The sequence below is a fragment of the Epinephelus lanceolatus genome, chromosome 2 (assembly GCF_041903045.1).
Source record: "Epinephelus lanceolatus isolate andai-2023 chromosome 2, ASM4190304v1, whole genome shotgun sequence".
Taxonomy (NCBI): Eukaryota; Metazoa; Chordata; class Actinopteri; order Perciformes; family Serranidae; genus Epinephelus; species Epinephelus lanceolatus.
This window is the reverse complement of record NC_135735.1, coordinates 2,995,158-3,020,671: the sequence shown is the minus strand read 5'-3', so window position 1 is coordinate 3,020,671 and position 25,514 is coordinate 2,995,158. Positions and strand designations below refer to the sequence as shown.

Sequence of the window (25,514 nt, the reverse complement as noted above, 5' to 3'; positions counted from 1 at the left end):
ACAAAAACATAATGCCTCAGGCTGCAACTACCGCCAACGTGGACGCATAAAAGTCAAGTGTTATATCAATGTTGTAAGATTATTTTGAAAGACTGTTTGCATGTAACGAGCAGAAACTGTACATTTCCCGTGAAAACAGAAGTGGCTTTTGAAAAGACACAATGCATGTCACATTTGGACGTGTAGGTCCAATGACACAGCGGCAGTATTTTACAAGTGGGGATGAGAACATGTTGAAACTCAGCAGATCCAAAACTTCATGGCACACAAGTTACATGTTCATTATTCAGATACATGTGAGGTGATGTGAGCTTTGTTTTTTGGGGAAGCATACTATTAACCAACTAAACTGCCTCCATTTGACAATCAAAAAGATTTCTCATCTTTCCATTACAGTCCCATTTAACTTTTTTGTTGTGATGTTGACTTTTTATGACAAAGCATTTTTGTTAGCTGTATTATAGTTGGTTATTTTGTACTCTGCCTAGATTCGTACTTTGATCACTGACTTTGCGGGAAATAAGTTGCTGATATTGAGCGGCCAAGGCTCTGAGCAGGGAGGTGACATCCTACTGCAAGGTGGAGCCTTCACCTGGCAACACTTCTCTGACATCATCTCCAACCCTCAAGTAAGCCGAGTGCACTTTCTCTTTGAATACTTCTTTACAATATCTGGATCAACTTTTGTAAATCTTACAGTTATTTTAGGTTGTTTTTCACTGTTGCTGTGTTCCCAGGTGATTGAACTTCTGTCCAGCGCCTCCTCAGAGCAGCCGTCCAGGCTTACTGTTTCCTGTCAGGGAGACGGGGGCTGGAGCTCCCTTGGCCAAAGCCAGGAGCAACAGTCGCTCCAAAATCTTCTGGAATACCGCCTGAACCCTGAACCTCACCTTCCCGACATGGACGGAGTCACAGAGTTCACCGAGTACGTCTCAGAGACAGTGGATGTGCCGTCGTCCTTTGACCTCCTGGAGCCCCCGACCTCTGGAGGCTTTCTGAAGCTGTCCAAGCCATGCTGCTACATCTTCCCTGGAGGCAGGGGAGACTCTGCTCTGTTTGCTGTCAATGGATTCAACATCCTGGTGGATGGAGGGTCGGATCGGAAGTCTTGCTTCTGGAAGCTGGTTCGCCACCTGGACAGGATTGACTCGGTTCTGCTCACCCATATTGGTGCAGACAACCTACCTGGCATTAATGGTTTGTTCCAGAGGAAGATTGCAGAGCAAGAGGAGGAGCGCAACCAAGGATCTGGCTCCAGCAGCAATGGCGACTGGATGAAGAACCTGATCTCTCCTGAGCTTGGGATCGTGTTTTTCAACGTCCCAGAGAAGCTGCGGATGCCGGAGTCTACGCTGAAAGTGAAGCGAAGCATTGAGGAGGCATCTCTTACATTGCAGTACCTCAACAAGCTCGGTATCACACCAGAGCCTCTTCACAGGGTAGTCAGCAACACCATTGAGCCCATCACACTTTTCCACAAACTTGGGGTGGGAAAGTTAGACATGTATGTCTTAAACCCTGTAAAGGAGAGCAAAGAGATGCAGTTTTTAATGCAGAAATGGGCTGGGAACAGCAAAGCCAAGACAGGGATTATGATGGCCAATGGTAAAGAGGGAGAAATATCTGTTCCCTATTTGACATCAGTCACTGCTCTCATTGTTTGGATTCCTCACCGTCCAACAGAAAAGATCGTCAGGGTGCTCTTCCCTGGAAATGCACCGCAGAATAAAATCTTCGAGGGCCTAGAGAAACTGAAACACCTGGACTTCCTGCGTTACCCGGTGGCCACTCAAAAAGACATATCATCCGGTGCACCTCCTCCCATCATCAAACAGACTAAAATGAGATCAAGAACTGACAGCAAAGAGAGCCTCAAGTCTTCACCCAAACCACACTCTAAAACAGCAAAGAAAGAAGCTGGTGGGCAGGAGGAAGAGTCCAAGGGTGAAATCATTAAAGAGAATAAAGTGGAAAAGAAGGAAGAGAAAAAACCTAAAAGTGAAAGTCTAAAAGCCACCAAACAACAGAAAAACAGCGAGGTGGCACCTGTGACTGGCAAGACAGAGAAAAAGAAAATATCCAAGGAAAAAACTGCCAAGCACGAGAAAGTGTCCAAGATGGATGAAAAGAAAGACAAAGAGAAAAAAGAAATTAAGAAAGAGAAAGTGAAGAAAGATGAAAATATAAGAAAAGAAGAGAAAAAAGAAAGTAAAGCCAAAGAGGATAAAAAGAAGGATCCCAGTAAACCGGAGCTGAGGAAAATCACTAAACCTGACCTGAAGCCGCTCACCCCTGAAGTGAGGAAGACTCTGCATAAGGCTAAGACTCAGGCTAAGCCCAAAGCTGATAAAAATAAAGCAGTTAAAGAGGAAGCAAATGAGAAAAAGCCAGTCCCAAAGAACATCCCTGAGGAGATCGCAGCAGCAGCTTTGGCTGACAGGTCCATCGTGTCCTCCCCAGAGGACCTCACCGAAGACTTTGAGGCTCTGAAACAGGAAGAGCTGTCCAAAGTTAAGTCTGAGCCAATCCAGAATGATGTCATGTCTGGGCATTCACTGTACACAGATACTAAAGGTCCTTCCTTCCCTGATGAGAAAGTCACATCCCCAGCTGCTGAGATAAAATCCACTTCACCCAAATCCCCTGTCAAACAGGAGGAAGACAGCAAAGACAAGGGTGCATCAGTACAAGCTGCAGCCGCTGAAAAGAAGGAAACAAGCGATGGCTTTGACAAGAAGTATGAAGAGGAGAAAATGGAGAAATATGACAAATACCCTGCAAAGGACGACATGAAAGACAGATCAAAGAAGAGTGACAGCTCAGAGGAGGAGGGTGATGTCATTGAAAAAGCCGAATTTGAAGGAACAGAAGATGACGAAGTCCTGAAATATAAAACAGAGGAGGTGAAGAAGGAAAAAACTGGAAAGGAGTGGGACGCCAAGCCAGCTGAGCCCAAACCTTTATCAACCACAGCCCTGTCAGGGCAAGTAGCAGCCTCTGCCTCGGAGCAATTCTCCTTCATCCAAGACGAGACCATCCCCGGTTACTCTGAGACTGAGCAGACTATCTCTGATGAGGAGATCCATGAGGAACCAGAGGATAGAATCCCACAGTTGCGTTATGATGTGGGCTCCTATGACGTCTCCGTCCCTGATGTCCCTGGTACCTTTGACTCGATGCATGGTATAAAAGAGATGAAGTCCTCTGCTGTGTCCGATGTCAAACCCAAAGCCTTCACGGGAGCGCCAGAACCTGAGCTTGCACCCTACCCCGCCATCATTACTGCTCCTCTTGCGGAAGAGGAGCACATCTCCTCGGCAACATCCATCACAGAATATGACAAGCTGTCATCCTTTGCCACGTCTGTAGCTGAGGACCAGTCGATCACCTCTGTGACAGCGCCTCAGACTGAGGAAGGCGGGAAGAACTCTCTCCTGCTTGACACAATCAACAGTATCCCCTCCCGTGCAGAGGCTGCCCAGGGGAAGGACTATCTCCACTCAGCAGGGACCATCTCACCCACCTCCTCTCTGGAGGATGACAAGTGCTTTAAGTCTCCTTCCTCTGACGAGTTCCAGCCCAACGTTCCTGAGATAGAACCTGATGCAAAGATCAAAACAGCCCACGACGAAGAGGACGATGAGGAAGACGAGGACGAGGACCAGACTCCAAATGTTGACATCCCTCTTGGTAAACTCCAAGAAGGCTACGAACATGCAGCCTTCATGATGCAACAGGAGAAGCAGAAATCTCCCTCTGCTGCTGTTTCTCCTCCTTCTCCTCTCTTCTCTTCCACGCAGGCTGTCAAAGACAACCAGTCTCTCTTTAGCACAGAGGGATTTAAGACTGGAGCTGATGTAAAGCCTTTTTCACCCCCTCCATCTTTTTCCCCGGGGTTAGAGTCCCACTCCAGGCAGGAGAGTGAGGAGAGATGTGTAAGTCCAGATGACAGCACCATGAAACTGGCTTCACCCACTCAATCTGTGCCTACAAGCAGCGGCTACTCTCCTACAGAAGAGAAACCCTTTAAGACAGAAGACAAAGATGAAGCACTGATCGGTGTTAAAGCTGACTCCCAGAAATCCGTCACTATCTTAGACAGTACCGCTTATATTGGTCTGGAAGGTGACAAGACACCGTCTGAAGAGTCTGAAGAATCCAACGAGGAAGAGGATGATTATTACGCCAAAAAGGATCTGCAGCCGACTGTTAAGGCCAAACTGATGGAGGCAAAAGAGGGGTGCTTTTTGGATGACGACTTCGGCTCTGAGGCAAAATCTGAAAAGATAGAAACAGAAGTCAAGGGCTCCGACAAGATACAGGTGTCTTTTAGCACAGAGGAGAAACCAAAACCTCAAGTGATGTTCTCAGATGAAGATGAAGATGAAAAAGATGATGATTTCCCAGGTGGGGTGAGGCCAGATGAGAGCACAGAGAAAACAGATGTCTCTTTAAAAGAGCCTGAGAAAAGTGTTCATTTCAGTCTCTATAATTTCCCAGAGAAGGAGCCTAAAGAAAAGGCTATATATATTAGACAGGACACGCCCTATGTGCACGGCAAAACATTCTCCTACAGTGACTTTTATGGCTCAGTGGACTCTGATTCATATCGTCAGGAGTCCTTAGATAAAGTGGAGAAGGACACTGTAAAAGGTGAAGAGGATTCCCAGAAACCTGAGCACCCCTCCCCTTTACCATCCACACACAAGATGTCAGAGAAGGAGGAGTTTACCGCCTCTTACGGAAAACAGTCCTCAACCTCATCATGGCTCGACTCCAAGAGCCCTTCTGCTACACCTCCGTTTGAAGAGGTCAAAGGAAAGGAGACATTTGAGTACAGCACAGGGAGCCGATTCCCTTCAGTGGCTGACAGACCTGAGGCCTCGTCCACTTCTTTATCATCAGAAAAAGACTCGTCTTTTAAGAGCCCGACTGACACCAAGCCCCAGACGTACTCCTCAATGACAGCGTTTGATGAAGGCAAACCTGCTGTCACAGGCTATGGTGAGAAAGGAGCGTGTTTGGAGGTTGATATGCGAAAACTAACTGCAAGGGATGAGGAGGACTATGATGATGATGAAGTTGTCGATGATGATGAGGAGGACGAGGAAGACGAAGAGGAGGAGGAGGAGGAAGACGAAGGGGCTGTTGATTCTGATATGGAGAAAGGCGCCAAAGAGAAGTCTGAGAAGGAAGTAAAAAGTCCAGTCAGTGAGATGTTTGGCTCCAATAGGCCTGAATTTATGGTTTCTATGGCTGGATACGGCTACAACAGCCAGGGGAAGCCGAGCAGCTCTGGCTCACTCACAAAGACTGAACAGGAAGCAAAGATTGACTCCTCATCCCTCAGTTCAAAGCCAATGGATTTAGGTGCTACGGGTTTCTCTGGCTACTCCTCAGGGTTTGAGTACTCATATGGAAGCAGTGAGAAAGAATCAATTTTAGCAAGTCAGACCACCGACAAAGGTAAAGACGATTTCACTTTGAAATCAACAGAGGGCAGTTATTACCAAAATGACAGAGCTGATCCTGATTTTGAGAAACAGAAGACACCAGACCTTCTGAGTAAGAGATCACTGGAGACAAGCTTCCAGTACACGACCACTGCTGCCCCCGCGTATTCCTCCTCTTCAGCTTATAGCTACTCCTCCTCCACCTCAGGCTCCCTCTCCACTAGCCGTCAGTTCGGAGAGGAGCTGGAGACACCTGCTGAGCCTCTCTTTGAGTACTCCTCCTTTAAAGATGAACACTCATTGGTCATGGATCCCCCCTTCCCTGGCTCAGCTGGCACCAAAGATGACTACTTAGAAGTGTCTGAGAAACAGATCACAGCTACAACCACGGCTGAGTCCACCTCCAGTTTAGCTCGCTTCTCTCCCCTCAGCCCATTTGAGGAGGTCAAATCCTTTCCCTCGCTCTCATCTGCTGAAGACAAGAAGGATCATACAACATCAGGTGGCATTATGGACAAAGGCCCTCAATCTGAATGCTTCTATAAGGCTGATTGGTCTGAAGGGTCCAAGCTGGACACAGCTGTTGGGTTTGGGGCCTCAGCAGGACCGTTTGCTCAACCTTCAGAACTCTCCAAGGACAAAGAGGCAGCCAGTGCCGCTCTGTTTGGCGTGACTTCCTCACCACGTCCAGACATAGAAGGCAAGCATTACTTTGAGGAGACTGACAGCAGTGAGGAGGAGGATGAGGAGGCGTACATGCGTGAGATGACTCGCAGGTCGCCTTCCAGTGGCCTGGCTGGTAGCCTCTCATTCTCTGACAAGCCTGTTGCTTCAGCCACCAGTGAAAAGACAGCTGGTGCACTCCCCGATGTTCTTGGCTCCTACATGCCCTCACCTCTCCAGGCCAGCAAGCCAGATACAGTCAACGGCCCCATGGAGGTCAGCACAAGCTCCGCCCTTCCTGCCGGAGCAGCAGCAGCCAGTGGTGCAGCTTCAGGCCCAGCCAAAGTGGAGCCCAGAGAGGGAGCAGCAGCTTACAGGAGTTCTTATGAGTGGGAGATGTCAAAGCCCCAGATGGGGATGGTTCCCGGAGACTCCCCTCCTCATTACCGTCATGATGATGAGTTTGAGGAGGAGTGTGAGATGGAGCCAGAGCACCCTGCCCGCCCGCTGTCACTCTCTTCAACTGATCAGCCGTTTCGCGCACCATTCTACGCTGAAGAGTGCAGCCGAGGAGGGCAGGATGATGATGATGATGACAGTGATCAGGATCTCGCTGGTGATGTGCCCATGGGAGCCACCTCCTTGTATACCAGCCGCAGCTCTCCTGGATATTCCTCCTCCGAGTACAGGCAGTCCAAACATGACCTCTCCCCTTCCTTCATTAACCCATGTATGCGGCAGTTATCCAGTGACGAGGATGATGAGGAGCATGGACGCAGAAGTGACCAATCACAGGAAGGCGATGATCACGATCTGTCGGTCAAGAGACGAGCTCACAAACAGCCTCATCATCACCAGTCTCATAGCAGGGACAGCAGCTCTCTGCACCACACTGGTGGCATGTCAGCAGGGCTCGGTCTGGCCACAGAGGACACACCGCCCACCTCCGTCAGCGAGTCTTTAAACTCACAGTCAGACTCTGATGTGCCTCCAGGCACTGAGGAATACCCCTCGGCCACTGGTGAAGGCAACATGGACTCAGATGAGGATGCAGACTACATGCCTGCTGATAAATTATCTGCCTCAGGAGGAGGCAGCCATCATTCCTCTAGGAGGAGCAATGACCCTCCTCCTGCTCCCCTCATGGACCCCTGCCCTCACCCCCCACGCCCAGACGTTTGCATGGTGGATCCTGACTCTTTGGAAAATGGCTTGGTTAAGAAAGAGCCAAAAGCCAAGGGCTTAAAGAAGACTTCGGGGAAAACCAAATCATCATCCCCAGCCAGGCGCAAGAGGTCCCCCATGCCTGTCAAACAGACGCCGTCTCCTCGCAGCACCTCGCTGAAGAAGAAGGACACAGACAAGAGCTCGCGTATGTCTCGTCTGTCAGACGGACAGGGCTCCAAAGACGATGACCTCTCCAGGTCGAGCTACAACCCCGGCAAAGGGCTGACTAACGGAGTCAAGAGCAGTTCAGGTGAGCAAATGTGGTTCAAAAGGTAAAAGCTTTTCATATATAAATGACGTAAAACTATACAACACAGATTTAGTAAGATAAATGTGTTTTGCATGTAGTGACGGTTTACTTTCGTTCTCTACTCCAGGTTCTCAGAAGTCCGGCTCTGCAGCTGCTTCTGGCCTCCCTATTTATGTGGACTTGGCCTACATTCCCAACCACTGCAGTGCCAAGAACGTGGACCAAGAGTTTTTTAAACGCATTCGTTCTGCGTACTATGTGGTGAGCGGGAACGATGCAGCAAGTGGAGAACCAAGCCGAGGAGTCCTGGATGCACTGCTGGATGGCAAAGCTCAGTGGGGATCAAACCTGCAGGTAACATTTCCAACTCGCTGAGGCTAACTTCTGTTCTAAGAGTTCTTTATGCCTTTTGCTTCCAAACGCTTCATTTTAACCAACAAACTAAATGATTTTCACACACAAAATAAAGTTTAAAGGTTAGAGTTACGCAAAAGGGAGAGCTGGTAAAAACCCGACTTAGAGTAAGGTACAAAAAGAGTTAACAGAGCATCTAACATTCTTGAAGTTAGCAGTGATGATGTTTCTCTCTGTAACTGTTTCTGTAGTGAAACTAAATACCAAACATTAATAACTCATGGATGCATTGCAGTGATGCGCGCTGCACCAGACTGCCGAGGTGAAGATGTATTTATGATTAACTTTGATTTCGATTTACTGGTCGATCTACGTCCTAACCCTCACCTATGGTCATGAGCTCTGGGTAATGACCAAAAGAATGAGGTCATGGCCAAAATTAGTTTCCTCTGTGGGCCTTAGAGATAGGGGGAGGAGCTCAGACATCCGGAGGGAGCTCGGAGTAGAGCCTCTGCTCCTTCATGTCAAAGTTGAGGTTATTTAGGCCTCTGAGCAGGATCCTCCTTGGCACCTCCTGTTAGAGGTGTTTCAGGCATGTCCCACTGGTGGGAGGCCCCGGGGCAGACCCAGAACATACTTGAAGGATAACATATCTGATCTGGACTGGGAACGCCTCGGGATCCTCCAGGAGGAGCTGGAAGGCATTGCTGGGGAGAGGGACGTCTGGGGTGCTTTGCTACAGTCCAACCAAAAATACTTTAGACTCAGTACATTTACATGACATTAGAGAAAATCCATTTATTTTGTTAGTCTGACTGAAATCGCACTAAATTGAATTTCACAAAATGAACTAACACACCTAGGTAATGTGATCGGGAGTTGAATTCCTCCTGCATGTATACAGTTGATCAGACCCAAACTGGCCGAGGCGCACTGAGCATGCTCCACAGTTTCCGCCCCGGGCTTTGACCCGGAAATCCAATAGCATTAAATGTGTAAGAGAAGAAGAAGCCGCTAACAACATGGAGAAATCTACATCCAGAGCCGTGACTTTTTGGACGGACGAGGGGACACAGTTCATGTGTCAGCTGAATGAGTTGAATATTTTTAAATACCAGTTAGCTGCTAGCTAACCGTAGCTAACTTGTTTGTCCATTGTTTGGTCTGTGACGTAATAGGTCAACAGGAAAAAGGTCCAATACTAACAAGCTGAAAGGGGGCATATCTCCACCTATCGTAGAGGAGTCGCACATACTTGGCTCAATAAATGGATTCCCCTCCCGTGCTTGTATACTGGGACAAGGACAGTAGGCCAATAAAATGGTCTAGTCGTAACTGTGCATGTAAACCTACTGACTGACCCACAAAACAGTGTCTGACCTCACGCAGATTTTCACATACTTCTGTATTTTATGTATTTTTTTATTTGACTCTACCAGCTCTTGACAAGAGAAAGCAAAGTGTTCATTTATGGCAGTTCCACAAATGTCCACGTTTGCTATCACACTGCTTCCCGCTGACACTCTCTGATCTCTTGTCTCGTTTCTCAGGTGACGCTGATCCCAACCCACGACACGGAGGTGACCCGTGACTGGTACCAGCAGACTCACGAGAGGCAGCAGGAGCTCAACATCATGGTCCTGGCCTCCAGCAGCACCGTGGTCATGCAGGACGAGTCCTTCCCCGCCTGCAAGATCGAGTTTTAAGAGCTTCGTGTCCTGTCTCCCTCCTTCTGGCCTCCCCTCTGTCGATCTGGTTTTAATTGCTCTTCTCTATAGCCTGATATGCAAATCTGCTTCTGCTTTGGGCGCTTGACCCAAAGCAGAAACAGACCTGGATAACTGTCTATTTTTTCAAGATTTTAATTAATTTCTAAGCTTGTCGTGGCTTTCACCGTTTGTATTATAATGGTAGTTTTCTGAACAATGTCCTCAGAGTTACATTATTATTATTTCTTAGTCCTGTAAAACGGAGAGTGCTTTTTTTCTGTCCCTTAACTCGTCTCTTTCCCACTTCCTGTGAGACAACTGAGTCTTTGTTTATCGGCCGAGACAAAATGCCCATTGTATGATAAAAAGATTTTAAAAAGTGTCACATAGAAAATTAATATTTGGCTGCTTAATTGGCCTAAATCAAAGCACAAGTTTGCGCACTTTAAAGCCAGCAAATAAAAAATTCTCCCACTGAATCCCGAACATGGAGCCTTTCACAATAAAGGTGATCAATTTAAAACATTTGCTGATAGAAAATCATCGTTACAGGCTAACTGTGATCTGTTTTACTAAACTCTCCTCTATTTTCCAGTCCCAGTGTTGAACTTCGTGCCTCCTACTGACATAGTGAGATAGAAAAATATGTCTTTTGAGTATATTTGCCGTAGCATAGGGAAGACCATATTCAGAAATCTGTATCGTAGTGACTTATGACATTTCCACGGTTCTCTCAGAGTGGAAATCAATCGTTACAGTAAGAATTTCTCGGTGGGTGTTCTTTCTTACGGTGAATTTGACCAATATGTTTCTCTCTATAATTGTTTCTGTAGTCTTTGGTGTATTTTTTCAGTGTCTTTCCAGTTAACATATCGTTGCAGAGGATCATGAGGAGAACTGAAGGCAGAGGCGGCGATACAAGTACAAAAAAAACAAAAGTACAAATCCATCATCCTAATCTTTGGATTCTACCTGTTTATATCTTTACATACAGAACGGCACCCAAAGCTCATTAAGAGGGAAGTCGACGAACGTCATGTCTGCAAAGATCTTTATACAAAAGCTGTGATGAAGAATGTATTCCACTACAACAACAGGAACATGTGGTTGCGAGGAGAGATTGTGTTTGCCTGGTGAACAAAAGGTGGTCGGTTGGATTGATGGTTAGAGGTTAGACTGTCACCCACATGTGCCTTTCTGTCCCGCTGTGCTGGAAGGGAAATGAAGTCTGTTTTTCGTTGTAGAAATTTGAGGTACGTGCCGACACGTTCTCATCCTGACTTGGCAAATACCGCCGGTTTGTCAGTGGACATACACGTTAAAATATGACATGCTAGATACCCTCCTCCGTCTGCTTTGGACTTTGAGGGATGGCGTGCCAGTTTGCGCTTCCATTTTCACAGGAAATGTACACTTTCTGCTCCTTACTTAGTCTTTTTCAAAATAAACTTACACCGTACGTAAAACACTTTGTTTTAAGGTTGATCTCCTTCAGTTTAGGCAACAAAAGCACCTGGTGAAGGATAAAAAAAAACATGGTTTGGCTTAAACTTCACACGGGAACCAAAGAGCAGGATCTTGGCTGAAAGACCAGAGTTTGTTTGGCCCGTCTGCTTCCCCTCCCTCCCTGCCTTTTTGCTGCTCTTTACACTACGGTAGTTTCAGGCGGTGTTACAAACTGCCGACTGGTGCAAATGCAAAGGGTGCCTCTGTGTGTCCCTGTCTGGCGCCAACGTCCACTGACAAAGCGGTGCTAATGGACGAGTTTGGTTGTTGCCCACTGCCTCTAAAACTGACGCACCAGCTGTAAATCATATCACTGCAAAAGGTGCCTCTGTGACGACGAGATCACCAACAAAGTGGCGATATTTGACGAGTTGGGAGTGAGAACGGGCTGTACGTGGGGTGTGTCCACAGCTCCGTCGGCGAGCTGTTCTCCTCTGTTGTTGTTGAGTTTTGTCTGCAAGAACGTCAGCGCACAAAAAGGTCCGATTTGTACATATTGAGCGTAAAATGGCACGTTTAAAGCACCAACTCAGTATTTCAGCCGTTGCGTTTTCCCGGAGCTGCCACTCGGAGAAGCACAAACAGTAACCAGTGTGCAAAACTGAAAGCAGTCTTAAATTTAGCAACATAAAATGTATAATTACAGCATTTGCACTGTGCTGGTTTCTTCTGGTTACTTTGAATTATTGCGGAAAATATAGTTTGTCTTGCAAAAATAGTTTTTAGCCACAATCACCTCAACTTAATGTTTTTAAATTGTGTCACTTATTTCCTTTCAGTGGTAAATCAGTGGGTGTTTTTAAGTAAGACTTTTAATATTATGCGTAGACGTGCTTTTAATTTGATATTGATGATTTTATATTTTGATAAGTTTTGAGTACTAATAGATTTTAACCAGGAACAAAACTAACTATCCAACAAACGACAGGACCAACACGCCTCACCAGGGTTGCTATTTTATGATCCACAGTAAAATAAGAAAAAAGAATCCAGATATTCCTGTGTATGATATTTTATTCCCTCGACTCCTCTAGTGATGCATGTACGACAGACGCATGTACATAAAGGCGATAGCTCTTTAAAAAGCAGAGGGCTGCAGGGAGCCTGAACCTCAGCAGCTCCGGTTGATTTGAATGTGAAGATGCAGATTACCTTTACGTTCTCCATGGAGGACTTAGATCTCCTGGTTGCCTTGGTTACTGTGCATCATACGGTACATCTGACTCATCGGTCGCACTGGCAGCAACAAGCGTAGTGTTGCAGCCTGCAATACATCTCGACTCTGTGCAGGGAAGAAAACTTTGTGTGCAGATTAAACCCACCACAGTTTCTTTCTTTGGAGGACAGTTTGACAAATGATTTCTTAGACAGCGAGGAGACAGCGATGTTGCGTTTAAGGTTCCTGCTGATTTAAAGAGATCCATTAACGGCTTCTTGGATGAGACAGGGTTGACTGTGACGTCAGTGTTTCCCTGTTAACCTACTCGAATCTGCATTCCTATTTAATACTGCATCACTGTAAAGCCTGATAGAAACAAAACCCACACACAAACCCAGACTGCCAGACACTCATGTCGATACATTTTTATCTATAGAGGATTTCCTATTATTCACACCTTTTCCAAACAAAGCTTAACACACGACACACTCACACATAACCGCTGCATTTTCGTATTGTGCAAAAAAAAAAGAAGAAAAAAAAAAGAAAATATAAAATATCTCAGACTCGTCTGCCGTGAAACAAATCATCATAAAGACTGTTGGTTTCCAGTGAGCCCTGCTTGTACGTGCATGTGTACCTTTTGAGTTCTCCTGTATTGTAATAGCTGAAGAAAAACTGACTTAACATAGAAATGCTATTTTAAAAGATGTATATTTAAGAAGCTAAGCTGTGCGGTTCTGAGGAGGCACATGTAACCTGGCTGTGCTGTGCTGTAAAGAAAGCCTCGTGATTGTTACTTTTTTTTCCTCCTTTCTGCTTCATGGTTCTTCTTTCATCTCTTGTTTAAGTGCAATATTCTCTTTATCTCTCTTTAAATGCTTAAAAAGGTAAAAACAGAAAAACGGATTTATTGTTAAAAGGGACAAAGTGTGGTGAAGACCAATAAAAACATCATTTACTGAAGAACAACGTCTCCCTCTGCTTTTCTTTTTGTATCATTACTTCATGTGAATGTTTTCCTTCTGCGTACTGAAGGACATTGTAGCTACAGATTGTCATTTCTAGGTGACTGAAGCTAAAACTTTTTAGCTTCTTAAGACCCGTTATAGTCCTGTCTGGGGAAAAAAATCAATACAGCAGAGTATTGTGATATTTTGCATGGCAATAATGTATAGATACAAGGACGCAAAGTAAAATATCATTATTGGAAATACTTGTAAAGTTTTGGTAGCCTACAAGACCAATGAAATAAGTTGCTTTTTTTAAGTCCACTAGATACAGTGGCTGCAAAAGTCTGGGCACCACTGGTCAATATTTAGTTTACCTGAAACAGCTGAGAAAAGAAGTTAACGATGAAACATGCTTTTCAACATTTTAAGCAAGATCAGTGTATTAATTTTGTTTTGTACAATTTCAGAGTGAAAACAATGAAAGGAGCACCATGCAAAAGTTTGGGCACCCTGAGACATCTGAGCTCTCAGACAGCTGTTACCAGGGTCTCAGACCTTAATGAGCTTGTTAGGGCTCTGGCTTGTTCACAGTCATCGTTAGGAAAGGCCAGGTGATGCAAATGTCAACTGACTCCTGAAACCTTGTCCCAACAATCAGCAGCCATGGGCTCCTCTAAACAGCTGCCTAGCACTCTGAAAACTAAAAGACCTGATGAAGACTAGAAGAAGACAGCAAAGTGTTTTCAGGGAGCTGTTTCCTCAGTTGGTCATGTCATTTAGAAATGGCAGTTAACAGGAACTGTGGAGGTCAAGCTGAAAACTTTGTGAGAGAGCTGCTCGTAGGATTGTTAGAAAGGCAAATCAAACCTCTGTTTGACTGCAAAAGACCTGCAGGAAGATTGATCAGACTCTGGAGTGGTGGTGCACTGTTCTACTGTGCAGACACACCTGGACAAATATGAGCTTCATGGAAGAGTCATCAGAAGAAAACCTTTCCTGTGTCCTCACCACAACATTCAGCCTCACAAGTTTGCAAAGGAACATCTGAACATCTGATGCTTTTTGGAAACAAGTCCTGTGGACTGATGAAGGTAAAACAGAATCTTTATGGACACAATGCGCAAAGGTATGTTTGGAGGAAAAACTGTTAAACATGGAGGTGGATGGATGATGCTTTGGATTTCACAGGTAGAGGGAAGAATGGATTCAGTTAAATTCCAGACATCACAGCATCTGTAAAAAAGCTGAAGATGAAGAGAGGATGGCTTCTACAACAGGACAATGATCCTAAACACACCTCCAAATCCACAATGGACGACCTCAAGAGGAGCCAGCTGAAGGTTTGGCCGTGGCCCTCACAGTCCCCGACCTAAACATCATTAAACATCTGTGGATAGAGTTCAAAGAGCAGAGCATGAAGACGGCCCAAGAATCTCACAGAGCTAGGAGCCTTTTGCAGGAAGAATGGGTGAAAATCCTCCAAACAAGAACTGAGAGACTCTGAGCTGGATACAAGAAGTGTTTAGAAGCTCTGGTACTTGCCAAAGGGGGCGCTACTGAGCACTGACCATACAGGGTGCCCAGACTTTTGTTTCAGGCCCTTTTCGTTGTTTTTTTAATTTGAAACTGTAAAAGACTGAAGTTAATAGTAAGCTTGCTTAAAATATTGATGTTTCATCTTTACCTTGATGTCTTTTGGAGATCAGGTCACCTTCAACTTAACTTTTCACAGTAAGTGAAATTTTGACCAGGGGTGCCCAAACTTTTGCACGTCACTTTATATTTTGCTGTCATAAAAAGTTAAATGGACACACTGAGAACTTCAGAGATATCAATATTAAATCACAGCAATACTTTATCATGGAGTCTCTGCTGATTCCTTCCCCTAATCCTCTTAGATCTAACTCACGACCCGTTGTGGGGTTCCGACCCTCAGATTGGGGACCAACTATCCAGGCTCTGCAGACACCAGTTTTCCCTCCTCTCCACCTCCTCAGTGTCAGGATGATGTAATCCACTGGGGGTTGAACCCGACAGTGAGGTCCAGACACAGGAACAGTGTGTGCTTTGTTCTGACTCTTAAACCCTTTTCTCAGCGCTCTGACAGTCCAAAGACCTGCAGGGTTTAAAGCGTCGAGGCCCCGCGTCGCCGCTGATATGAGCTGTTTGTCATGCAGAACATCCGGACGGAGACGGCAGTGAGTGGTGGAGGTTTTTGTAGTCGCACACTGTTTGGTCTTTGTGAGGCTGATACTGTGTTAGAGGAAGGAGCAGCAGGCAGGAAGCTGGAGGACAATTCCCGCTGTGAGAAGCTGCTGAATGGGTGCTGCAATGACATCAGCTCCTGGGTCACATGATCCGGGTGGAGAACAACAGATGTGACAGTTTCCCACTTTTCTTCAGAGGTGGAAAATAAACAAGCAGGGAGCTGAGAGTCAGTTTAAAATGTTCGATTCAGGCACTTTGTTCAATACTTTACTTTGAGTTATGGAATGTAACTAAGTAGATTTACTCAAGTATTTGAAGCAACAGCTCACCCTGAAATCAACATATTTTTCCTCGTAAAGTGCCATTTATCCGTCTACCCTCCGTGGCAGACATCAACGCACAGAGGCACACTTAGCGCAGTATGACACCCACCAGACGGCAGCTGTTTGGACGCTGTGGGCAGTAGCTTCACTACAAGTAACAACTTTACTGAATTCACTCCATTTCTCAGCAGCATGGTGGTGACGTCACTACTTTCGGAGTCATACAGCTTTTCAGTAGCAAAGCAAGGTAGCGTCCATAAAAGTTTGAAACACTTTTTCCCAGGAAAAGCTCTGAAGTGCAGCAGAATTCTTTTCTGTGGAGGTCTGGATAAACGTAATGAGGAAAAGTCACGTGACTGACGCCAGCACAACACCGAGGCATGTAGACAAGGGAAGCACTTCCGTATGACATCACATACTAATCCTTCAGTTTATTCTGCTTGCTTATTTTTCCCCACGGTGAACGTAGCCGGGCGTTGTGGGGTCAGTTCTGCCTGCTTTTGTGAGATAAACAATTTTATTAGAGCATTTTTAGCGTATGAGAGCCGAGAATGCTCAAGCAGACACTGAAAGTTTGTATACTTTTATCTTTATAACACAACTTTTATAACTTCCAAGGCTGGAGAATTACATCTGGAGCATGAACCAAACATTTTCTGGAACAACTCACGCTGTGAAAAACATCATATAACACAGTAAGAATACTGAAAACATGAAAGGTTCATGAGGTCAGTCTGTGCTCGTCGTACCACTTTTTTTGTGCCATTGTCGTCATCAGTCCCCCGAAGAGATAAAAATAAGTCTGATTTTCTTTCATGCTTCAGTTACTGTACAGAGCGGGGCTAATGATGCTAGCTAATGTTAGCAAGCTGGATCGCTACTAGCTCTGATGTGTCATAACGTCATAATGCATAAGGTTATACACAAATTATTACATTACAATGCTCTACATTAAACTCCCTACTTTGTGAGTAGTGAATGATTTCGGACACAGTCTCTGACAACATTATGGAAAGATTTAAATTAACCCTTAATTCACCCACTTCTGAAAAATATTCTGCCTCTACACACACACTAAAATGACTGTTTATTTAAATGGAGTCTGGTGGGTTTGGTGACGGTGATTTCAGGGCTGTTTCTGGTTACACATAAAGGATCTTACTCTTTAACACAAAGCTCCATCTCTGTAGGGATCATTTCATAATGCTGTCAGATCTGAGCCTGTCAGTGACAAGAACAAACACTTTTAGTGGACGGACACTGATGGTGCTCAATTTTCTGCAGGGATTACATTACAGCCTGTTTCACTGCTGCAGCGCTCTCTCTTAATACACGACCAGTTTCAAAAACTGTTGTTCCTATTTGTCACTTAAACTAAAACAAAAATACCAATGTTTTTCTTTAAATGATCTTCAATAATTAAATGAAACATTACTTTAAATATTTTTATTCTACACATTTTGTTCTTATACTTCATCATTTGAGTCTATTGTTCAGTTTTAAAGAGACAGACACCAAAAACAAAACAGACCCACAGACTGATTTTACATTCCAATAGCTGTATTTCGTAACATCGCTGGAAATATTACAGATTATTGTGATGTTTCATATAACCATTTTTCTAAAACCAGATTATTAAACGTCACACAGATTTTTCCCAGAGCAACAGACAGGAAGCGTTTGTGGAGTCGTCGAGCTCCGTACAGTCAGGAACACACACGGTGCATCCAAACCAAAGCTTATGATCCAACAGGGCGAAACATCAGACATGAAATGTGATTTCACTTCACAAAGCAGAGACGTCTTTATTGGATTACTGATCGCTCCATTAGATGAGTCATCCTCAGAGATTAAAAGGTGGATTTCTGAGCAGGTTTAAAGGGTCAGTTCACTCAAATTACAAAAATATTTTGGCTCTGGAGATAGTTTTGGTTTTATCTGTCCTGGTTCTGTCTCTTGATATTTCTGCCTTTATTCAGATGCACCAGAAGAGAACAGGCATGACTCTAGAACACTAAAATGTTTCTGAGCATCACAAACACCCTGAAATGACTCTGTATGATGGTGGCTGGCTGCAGTTTAGGTCATTAACTCCACCCCCTCCATGTTAGCAAATACCATCAAAGTACACGTCAAGTAAATTTTTCCCAAACATGGTTTCTGTCACTCTAGTAGTTCGTAGCACGCTGATGTTTGTTCAAGTGTTTGTTTTGCTGATGATGTGTTCGTCTGTTGTCATATTTAGTTTCCTTAGAGGACATTTAAAGGCCCAGACACACCAAACCTGACTGCTACATCACCACGTCACCTGTGTCTCCGCCACAAAGTTGCACATGATCACACCACAAAGACAACAGCAAATCAGCACACGTTCTACACCCACGAAAGGAAATAACTCTCCACACCAGCAGGCAGCAGTAGTCTGTATTTATCATTAAAAAATGGAAACTGGAAGATCGATAGGACGGATTCAAGATGCTAGTTAGCACATTAACAACATAACCTGATGTTAAAAGAACAAATGATCTTTACTGTGTGCCAGCGAACAGTAAAATTGACAATTACGAACCATTTCTGCTAAAGAACTCAGTGGCTACAAAAAATAATCTTCCTTAATATAACACATTTTGGTCTCTGGTAGTTGTTTACTTTCCTCACTTCTGTTTCTCTTCTTGTGCTCTGAGCTAAATTCAGGAGTGATTTCTCTTAGCGATGGGCTCCGACACCGATTTAACGTGCTCAATCTGCCAGAAAACAGCCAACAAAGGCAGATTACTGCCGACTGGGGCCAATGGTGCAGGACACACTGCAAAATGAGTTCGACAGACACTCACCATCAGCCGGACACTGACTGCTGGCTGACTGTGGGCTTGGCGTGTCAGGGACTTGCGTCATATGTCATCATGTATGATCATGATTTATTCATCTGGTTCCTTTGTACTTGCTGAATTTTCTCTGTATTGATGCACTAACGTTTCGACGTCAATGAAGTGTTAAAACTTTGAGCAATATTTTTTACTTTTGCTCAAATTTCTGAGGTTTTCAGATTTAAAATGTGCCAAAAAAGCACTGACTGTCAACCTGGTATTAAAGTCTCTCTCTCAGAGCAGAGAACAAAATGTTTACAGTGAGGTGTGCATTATCCAGAGCGATAGGGACGCTGGTTTATCACACAGCAGCTGATTTTTTTTTTTTTTTTGAATCTGAAAGCCTGAACAAATAAAACCCAAACTATCTTCATGGCTGGATCAGCAGAGGTACGTGAGGAAGTGTTTGTATTTGTCAGTGATTTGAGTGAAGTGACCCTTGAAGCAAACAGAACCTGCTGCACAAACAGAGTGATTCTGTACACACACACACACGCATACACAAACACACACAGGACAACAGATCAGCTGTGTTTCTCACCTCTACAGTACGTCACAATGTAACATGAAATCCCACTGAGTAAACACACATCAGTGTACTCATCGACCTGAATTACTTCTCAAGCGTGTGTGTGTACCCCCCCAACACACACTCTAACACACACACACTCTCTCACACACCCACACACACGTACACACCTGCTACATGACTGCTCGCCACAATAAAAGCACATTTAATGTTAAATGCTTCTCCTGTTTGTTCAGTGATATAACAAGACATTAGCTTTCAGGTTCTCCCACATCATGAGGTGATTTCACAGACAACAGAGAACAATACAACAGTTATGATACAATTAAATATCTGATGTGGATATCAAAAATACCAGACCTTCCTCAAGATGCAATTTCAAAATAAATATTTTTTCCTCTAACAATTCCTACTGATTATATTATATCTTCAGTGAGGCTTAAGGACTTTGGCAGTAAGCAGTGCACACACAGTTCGACCTGCAGATTCAACACTTATTACAGTTTACTGTCAGTAATGGAACATTCAGCTTTTGTTTTTGAAATCACAGAAGCTCAGCACAGGGCGAACGCCGGCGTATGATGAAGAGCTGCAGAGCTGTAGAGCTGCAGATTGTATTTTCTCTGTCTTGTACTGCGAGTCATTTCCTGTGTTTCTCATTAAAGTAGAGAGTCTATAAGTCTCTGTGTCCTGTAACTTACAAACACAAAAGCCTGTAGCGACAATAAAGCAAGGCTGCCCTAATGCCACGACACGACGCTGCCCTGATACGGTCACAGGATGGTATGAAATGTGAAAACGTCACTGCTGCAGCTGTCTGAGGAAAAAGGCTGAGGATAAGGAAGATGCAAGACTTATTTTACACCATTTAAAGCTCCATTAATCAATATCTTTATGGCCACATCACTCACATCAAACGGGACAGCCCTTTTTAACTTTGGCCTCTTTTAGTTCACTTTTAATTTCCCAGATGTTTCAGACACGACGCTCTCATCAACTCCACAAACCCACTGCACCACTGTACGCTGTGTACCCAGCACAAAATGGCAGACAGACACAGTTAGAGACCGGCCGGTCGGACATTTAGCAGTTAAAGAGACAGACATTTTTCTGAGGAGCTGATGGAGAACAAACCACGGCTAAACGCAGAGAGAATACTGGACATTAATTCTTCATGTGGACAAAAACACGACTCCAACCGGATGATGATTTTGTTCTGAATCTGCTGAAACCTTACACCATATCCTGAGGAGAGATGGGCTTGAGTGCTCGAGTTCTTGATTTGGATGTCAGTATTAAGTCAACATACAGATTAATGGCTGCCCAACCTCCCACACCTGAACACATATTTTTTCACTTTTTTTTTCACTTTAAAATTGGTAAAATCTCACTTCATTGTAGAGCTATGTGCAGCGTATCACTTAGCTCAGCCTGTCCTTGTCCTCCTGTCCCTGTTTAACATGACACACTAGGAGACGACTTCTGTGGGAGTGTGTTAATACCAAGACTTAAGACGTTACGGTGACGGTGTGAGTTTGTTTAGACTGTTTAACGGCTCAGTAACAAATATTAGCCGCTGCTGTTGTGTTAGCTTGTGCTTTCCAAGCAGACATTAAACCGAGCGGGGGGAGAATGGTGCGGAGACGGTCCTTTAGTGCCGCGTCTAACGCATGTAACAGCAGCAACAGAAAGTCTGCTGATTTTTTTTTTAAGTGAACATTGACTTTATGGTTTGTCAGGCTAATTGAAGCCTGGTTGTTCAAGAAGTACTTCAAATGGCACTTGTTTTCTGCTGTTGGCCAATTTACACTCCTTATTTTATGTTATTTTTTCTTTTGTTAATACGAAAAACACTTTTTATATTGTGATACTTACTGGAAACTACACACAATATAGCAAGTAGTATTAGTAAGTAGTCGTAGTGGTTGTAGTGAAGTGAGTAGGTTGTTACCAGCAATAGTCATTCACCAGAAACTTTCAGCTCCCTGGCGATCTCTCCCTCTGGCCTGCTGCGAGGCTGCTGTAGTGAAATGAGGAGGTGTTGTTTAAATAACTCCTCAGTGTAATTTCATGAATCATGCTTTCAACGCGAGCAACAGGAATAAATGGAAAAAGCTTGAAACAATGTGCAATGCTGCATCACATGCGGCCAGTTAGAACATTCCAAGAGAAAATTCAATCAATAATTTTGTTGCTGATGCTCATTCACGTCACATTCAGCTATGACAGCTTAATAATGTGACAGCATGTCAGGGCTGTGAGCCTCTGGGTGTTTCTGCCCTCTAGTGGCCAAAGATCGATTAATGCAGCTTTAAGGAAAGAGCCTGTGTAACAGTGTATGAGTGACAGCGACAGAGAGTTTGTAAAGATGCAGGGAGCCACGTGTTGTAAGGTGGAGCTTTACTGTCAGACAGGTGAACTGAACTAGTGGACTGTCAGGAGGCTCAGTGGCGTCACTGGTGTGTGCTCCCAGTGTGCTTTTAGAAAAGGCGATGAACAGCACGTATGGCATTGTCATGTGATTCTCCATCACAGAGCTGAGTGTGAGGATCAGCTGCCCATTCATTACGACTCAACACACAGTAGTCTTCAAGCTACAGGAGAAGCGAGGCTGTAACACAGTACGATGCCTCTCTGCTGATTGACAACAACGATGACGATTGTAATGTTACGGATGTAACAACAGTAGTTTCTAACCGCTCCACCCCTACGGCTCTGCTGTGTGAGTGGCTCCGACCTCGAGGGGCGTCTCAGGATGGGGGAGGCTTTCTGGACTGTCCGTCCACAACTCCATCGACTCCTGAGTGTCAAAGAACTCGTCAGGTCCCTCAGGAGACTGGGGCGTCTGGGAGCTGGAGCCCGCCTCGCTGCTGCTCTCTCTGAGCTCCAGCAGCACAGGCAGAGAGCCAGGGAGGCAGTAACCCTCCATCCGAGCCAGAGTGAGCTCCGCTAACGCAGAGCAGGGCGCTCTCAGGCCAGGGTCTGAAATTGCAACACCAGAGGCGTCCAAGGCTGCAGGAGCCACCTCTGGCACTTCGTGTGTGCATTCAGGATCATCAGGCTGCTGATCAGTCACAGCGCAGAGCTCAGCGTCGTCCTCCGGTGAGTTATTTGGAGTCAGAGGGACTTCGGTGGGGTTTGAACCTGCGGGGCAAGTTGGGTCGAGACCTTGTGAGAGCATTGACTGAGTGGCAATGTTTTGAGAAGAGTGAGTTTCCTCGCTGCTCTGAGGGGTGAGCAAGATCTTCTCACTGAAGCTGAAGCGTGGGGACGTGTCAGCTGTGGTGGGAGAGGACGGCCCAGCGCTGGACACCGTGCTGGAAGGACCGCTGCTGTCTGCAGGAACAGGAAACACCCACAGCACCAGTATGAGAGGGAATATAAACACAGACAGGGTTCATACAGACATGACAAAATTAGTACTTTTTCAAGCACTATTATTTTCTTTTTCAAGAACTTCACTGAAAGCAAAGGTGAACACAGTATGAAGAAAGAAGGCATCTTTAAATTAAACCATGTGGAAATGATGCCAGCTGGAACGAATGGAAATTTCACTTTCAGTTTTTGATGGAGCTATGACGCCAGCACACCGCTTAAGAGACAGGAAAACTAATCACAGTGAAAAGCCGGATCATTAAGTTAAGTCATGCCGGGGTCATAAGAGTCGAGGGAAAGTAGAAATAAACCATGATGTCTTGTGAGACATATTGCGTCCTGTGCATCTGTTTGTTCAGACACTCTTTACATCTTTCACGATGAGGGTGGGCGTTACTTGGCAAATGCCAGTTACTATAACTATCGATTTCCAACCATGCTGGATTAAATTTGTTAAACTGTCACATTTGTTTTCAGTAACAAGGTTCATCAAGTCGAGGGAGAGCATGCCATGGTCACGCTGCAGAATGACGCCAGATGGTGACAGGTGAAAATTATAGAAATTTAAATTATAATGACTTGATAAACAAAACTTTGACCAAAATGTAAGACAGTGTTTTATGGTTCATCTAAATAAATAAGCTACTATGTTGAGATTCATTTAGTTAAACGTGTCAAAAACAGAATAAAGATGTAAAACTTAATCAGGATTCATTTGCAAGAAAAGACCAAAGAGTTGGTTCACTGGGTTCATCTGAAGAGATGACAGGAAGCTCAAAGAGAGACTAAACTGTGAGGCTGTAACGGACGACTTGTATTCCATAAATAATCCACAGACGTGACTGAGACTGAGACAGCCGAGGGAGGCCAACCTAGAAATGTCAAATCTTGGCGGGAACAAGGAGCTGCTGTGATACTCACACCACGGAGGTCTGTCAGAACGAGATCTGAGAGAGATGGAGGAAGAGAGGACTCTCTGAGGGATGTACGCGTCCACTGACGGCTGGTTGTGTGCATCGAACATGGCGGACAGAGCTGTGGGGATAAAGCAAGAGGTCACATTAAGAGATGATGATGATGATGTCTGTACAGTGAATAACGACATGACTTTGTGTTTGTTTCTAACCTCTGGTGGTCCTCGTGTGTGGATCCCCTGCGCTCTCGCACACACTGGTGAGGAACTCGTTGACCTGTTTTAGCGACAGCGAGTTGTGCAGCGTCTCCAGAGGATAGATGGAGGGCACCATGGAGCAGCCTTCGAAGCCTGCGGCAGAGGAGAGACATGATGCCCGCAGGCATATCAGCCCTCGGTTAGACCGGGCAGTCAGAAGAGGAGCAGGCAGAACCACTTCAGCTGACACCTGACACCACCGCCACCCTCACACTACACCTCAACACAGTGCTCTGAAATCCTGCTACTGTTTTCAAACGGGCCCTGACCTGCGGCAAACTCCTGCCAGCCTCGACGCTTCATTTCCACACAGGCAAGTTGCAAAAAACCATGCTGGACGCCAAGACAACATGACACCATATCAAACTGTTACAAGTCTACAGATCTCAAAATGTCTTGCTGTATTTGCAAAAGCAAGCAGTACTGAAAATCATAACTTCTGCCTTTTGTGGTCAGTCCCATCACACACAGAAGCTGCAGCTCTCACAGCAGCTGTCCAGACCGCAGCTCACGCCCTACACACATCATCCAAGGCAGTTCATCCACTGTTAGTTCACAACCAAGCCGCATTTCACCAGAGCTCTTCACAGTCACAAAGCGTCAAACCACAGCTCGCCTCAACCGCCTAAAAACCTCAGAGGAGGACGTGTATTCATCTGCGCCGGGTGTGAGGACGCCAGAGGTACAGCAAACAAGCAGGAGTCACATGCTGGTTAAGGTCAGGAAGGAAGGCGGCCATTCAGATCTGAGTCAAACAGAGCAGCTGATTCCAGAGAGCTGAACATGATGTGATCAATAACATCAGCTCCTGTACCTTTAGAGAAACATGGAGGTCCAGGCCAGTGATGATAGATGTATTAAAGTAAAATCTTTAATCTTGAACGGAGACAGCTTGATGCCAAGATGATGCTGCTTTGTCAGCAGCCTCGCCGCAGCAGCAATCTGTTTCTGTGTCACCTAAGCGTGTAAATATTCATGTACTATGCTGTCAAGAAGCCACTGCCAATGTGACACTTTGTGCAATACGCTGATGTATAAACGGTTAGTGGAGGAATGTGCTGATCATGTTTCTATGGAACTTCTACTGTACATGGAGCGATGGGTAAACCAGAGTTTTGGTGCCAATATGATTAGTTTGAGGAATAAATGTTCCTTAAAAACCCTTATTTATCAGTATTGAATGTCTAAACACAAGCAGCAGGGTTTTGCCACAAAAAAAAAAAAATTAAGCCCTGTTTGAACGGGTAAATTATTATCAGTGGACCTCATGTGACTTACAAATTTACCCTCTAAGCCAAGTTTGTATTTTATTTAAATTTACTGACACCGTCAGATATGATGCACACGGTTGTTTGTAACTTCACTCTACACGACACAGAAACACTACACAGCACCACTAACGATGGTGCTGGTCTTTTTATTTATCTATCTACTTTTTAAATGTGGGTGAAACAAACAGAACTGATTGCAAATACAGATCAACCTTTTGGTGGCCTACTTTATGATTAAAATCTTTGTCTTCTTCAGTCCCCTACATATGTTTTGCTGCGATAAAAATAAAGTAAGATCAACAAACCGAAACATTTACATTAGATAAAAACAGTTTTTGCCACTGAAAAAATGTATTAAAGTACAATATATCCCAATATATGTTATTGCAAAACATTTAAAATGACAATAATATTGTATCATGACTTAAGTATCGTGATATTATCATATCGAGGGGCCTCTGGTGAATCCCACCCCTAATTTTTTGATATTAATATA

The 25,514-nt window shown here is 44.8% G+C and overlaps 2 protein-coding genes across 27 annotated transcripts in view; one reads left to right on the top strand and one right to left on the bottom strand.

Annotated features, from left to right (window-relative positions):
* Window positions 1-10,594, top strand: part of map1aa (microtubule-associated protein 1Aa) — a 58,852-nt gene extending 48,258 nt beyond the window's left edge. For all 3 annotated transcript variants that reach the window (XM_033617422.2, XM_033617431.2, XM_078173396.1), the window contains 4 exons: window positions 489-629; window positions 738-7,593; window positions 7,721-7,947; window positions 9,498-10,594. In XM_033617422.2, the coding sequence (XP_033473313.2) occupies window positions 489-629; window positions 738-7,593; window positions 7,721-7,947; window positions 9,498-9,653 (7,380 nt within the window). In that variant the 3' untranslated portion in view covers window positions 9,654-10,594. The remainder of the gene's footprint in view (window positions 1-488; window positions 630-737; window positions 7,594-7,720; window positions 7,948-9,497) is intronic.
* Window positions 10,595-17,347: 6,753 nt separating this feature from the next.
* Window positions 17,348-25,514, bottom strand: part of ppip5k1a (diphosphoinositol pentakisphosphate kinase 1a) — a 51,597-nt gene continuing 43,430 nt past the window's right edge. For all 24 annotated transcript variants that reach the window (XM_033629192.2, XM_033629202.2, XM_033629230.2 and 21 more), the window contains 3 exons: window positions 23,703-23,840; window positions 23,498-23,611; window positions 17,348-22,537 (listed from right to left, as the gene is read on the bottom strand). In XM_033629192.2, the coding sequence (XP_033485083.2) occupies window positions 21,909-22,537; window positions 23,498-23,611; window positions 23,703-23,840 (881 nt within the window). In that variant the 3' untranslated portion in view covers window positions 17,348-21,908. The remainder of the gene's footprint in view (window positions 22,538-23,497; window positions 23,612-23,702; window positions 23,841-25,514) is intronic.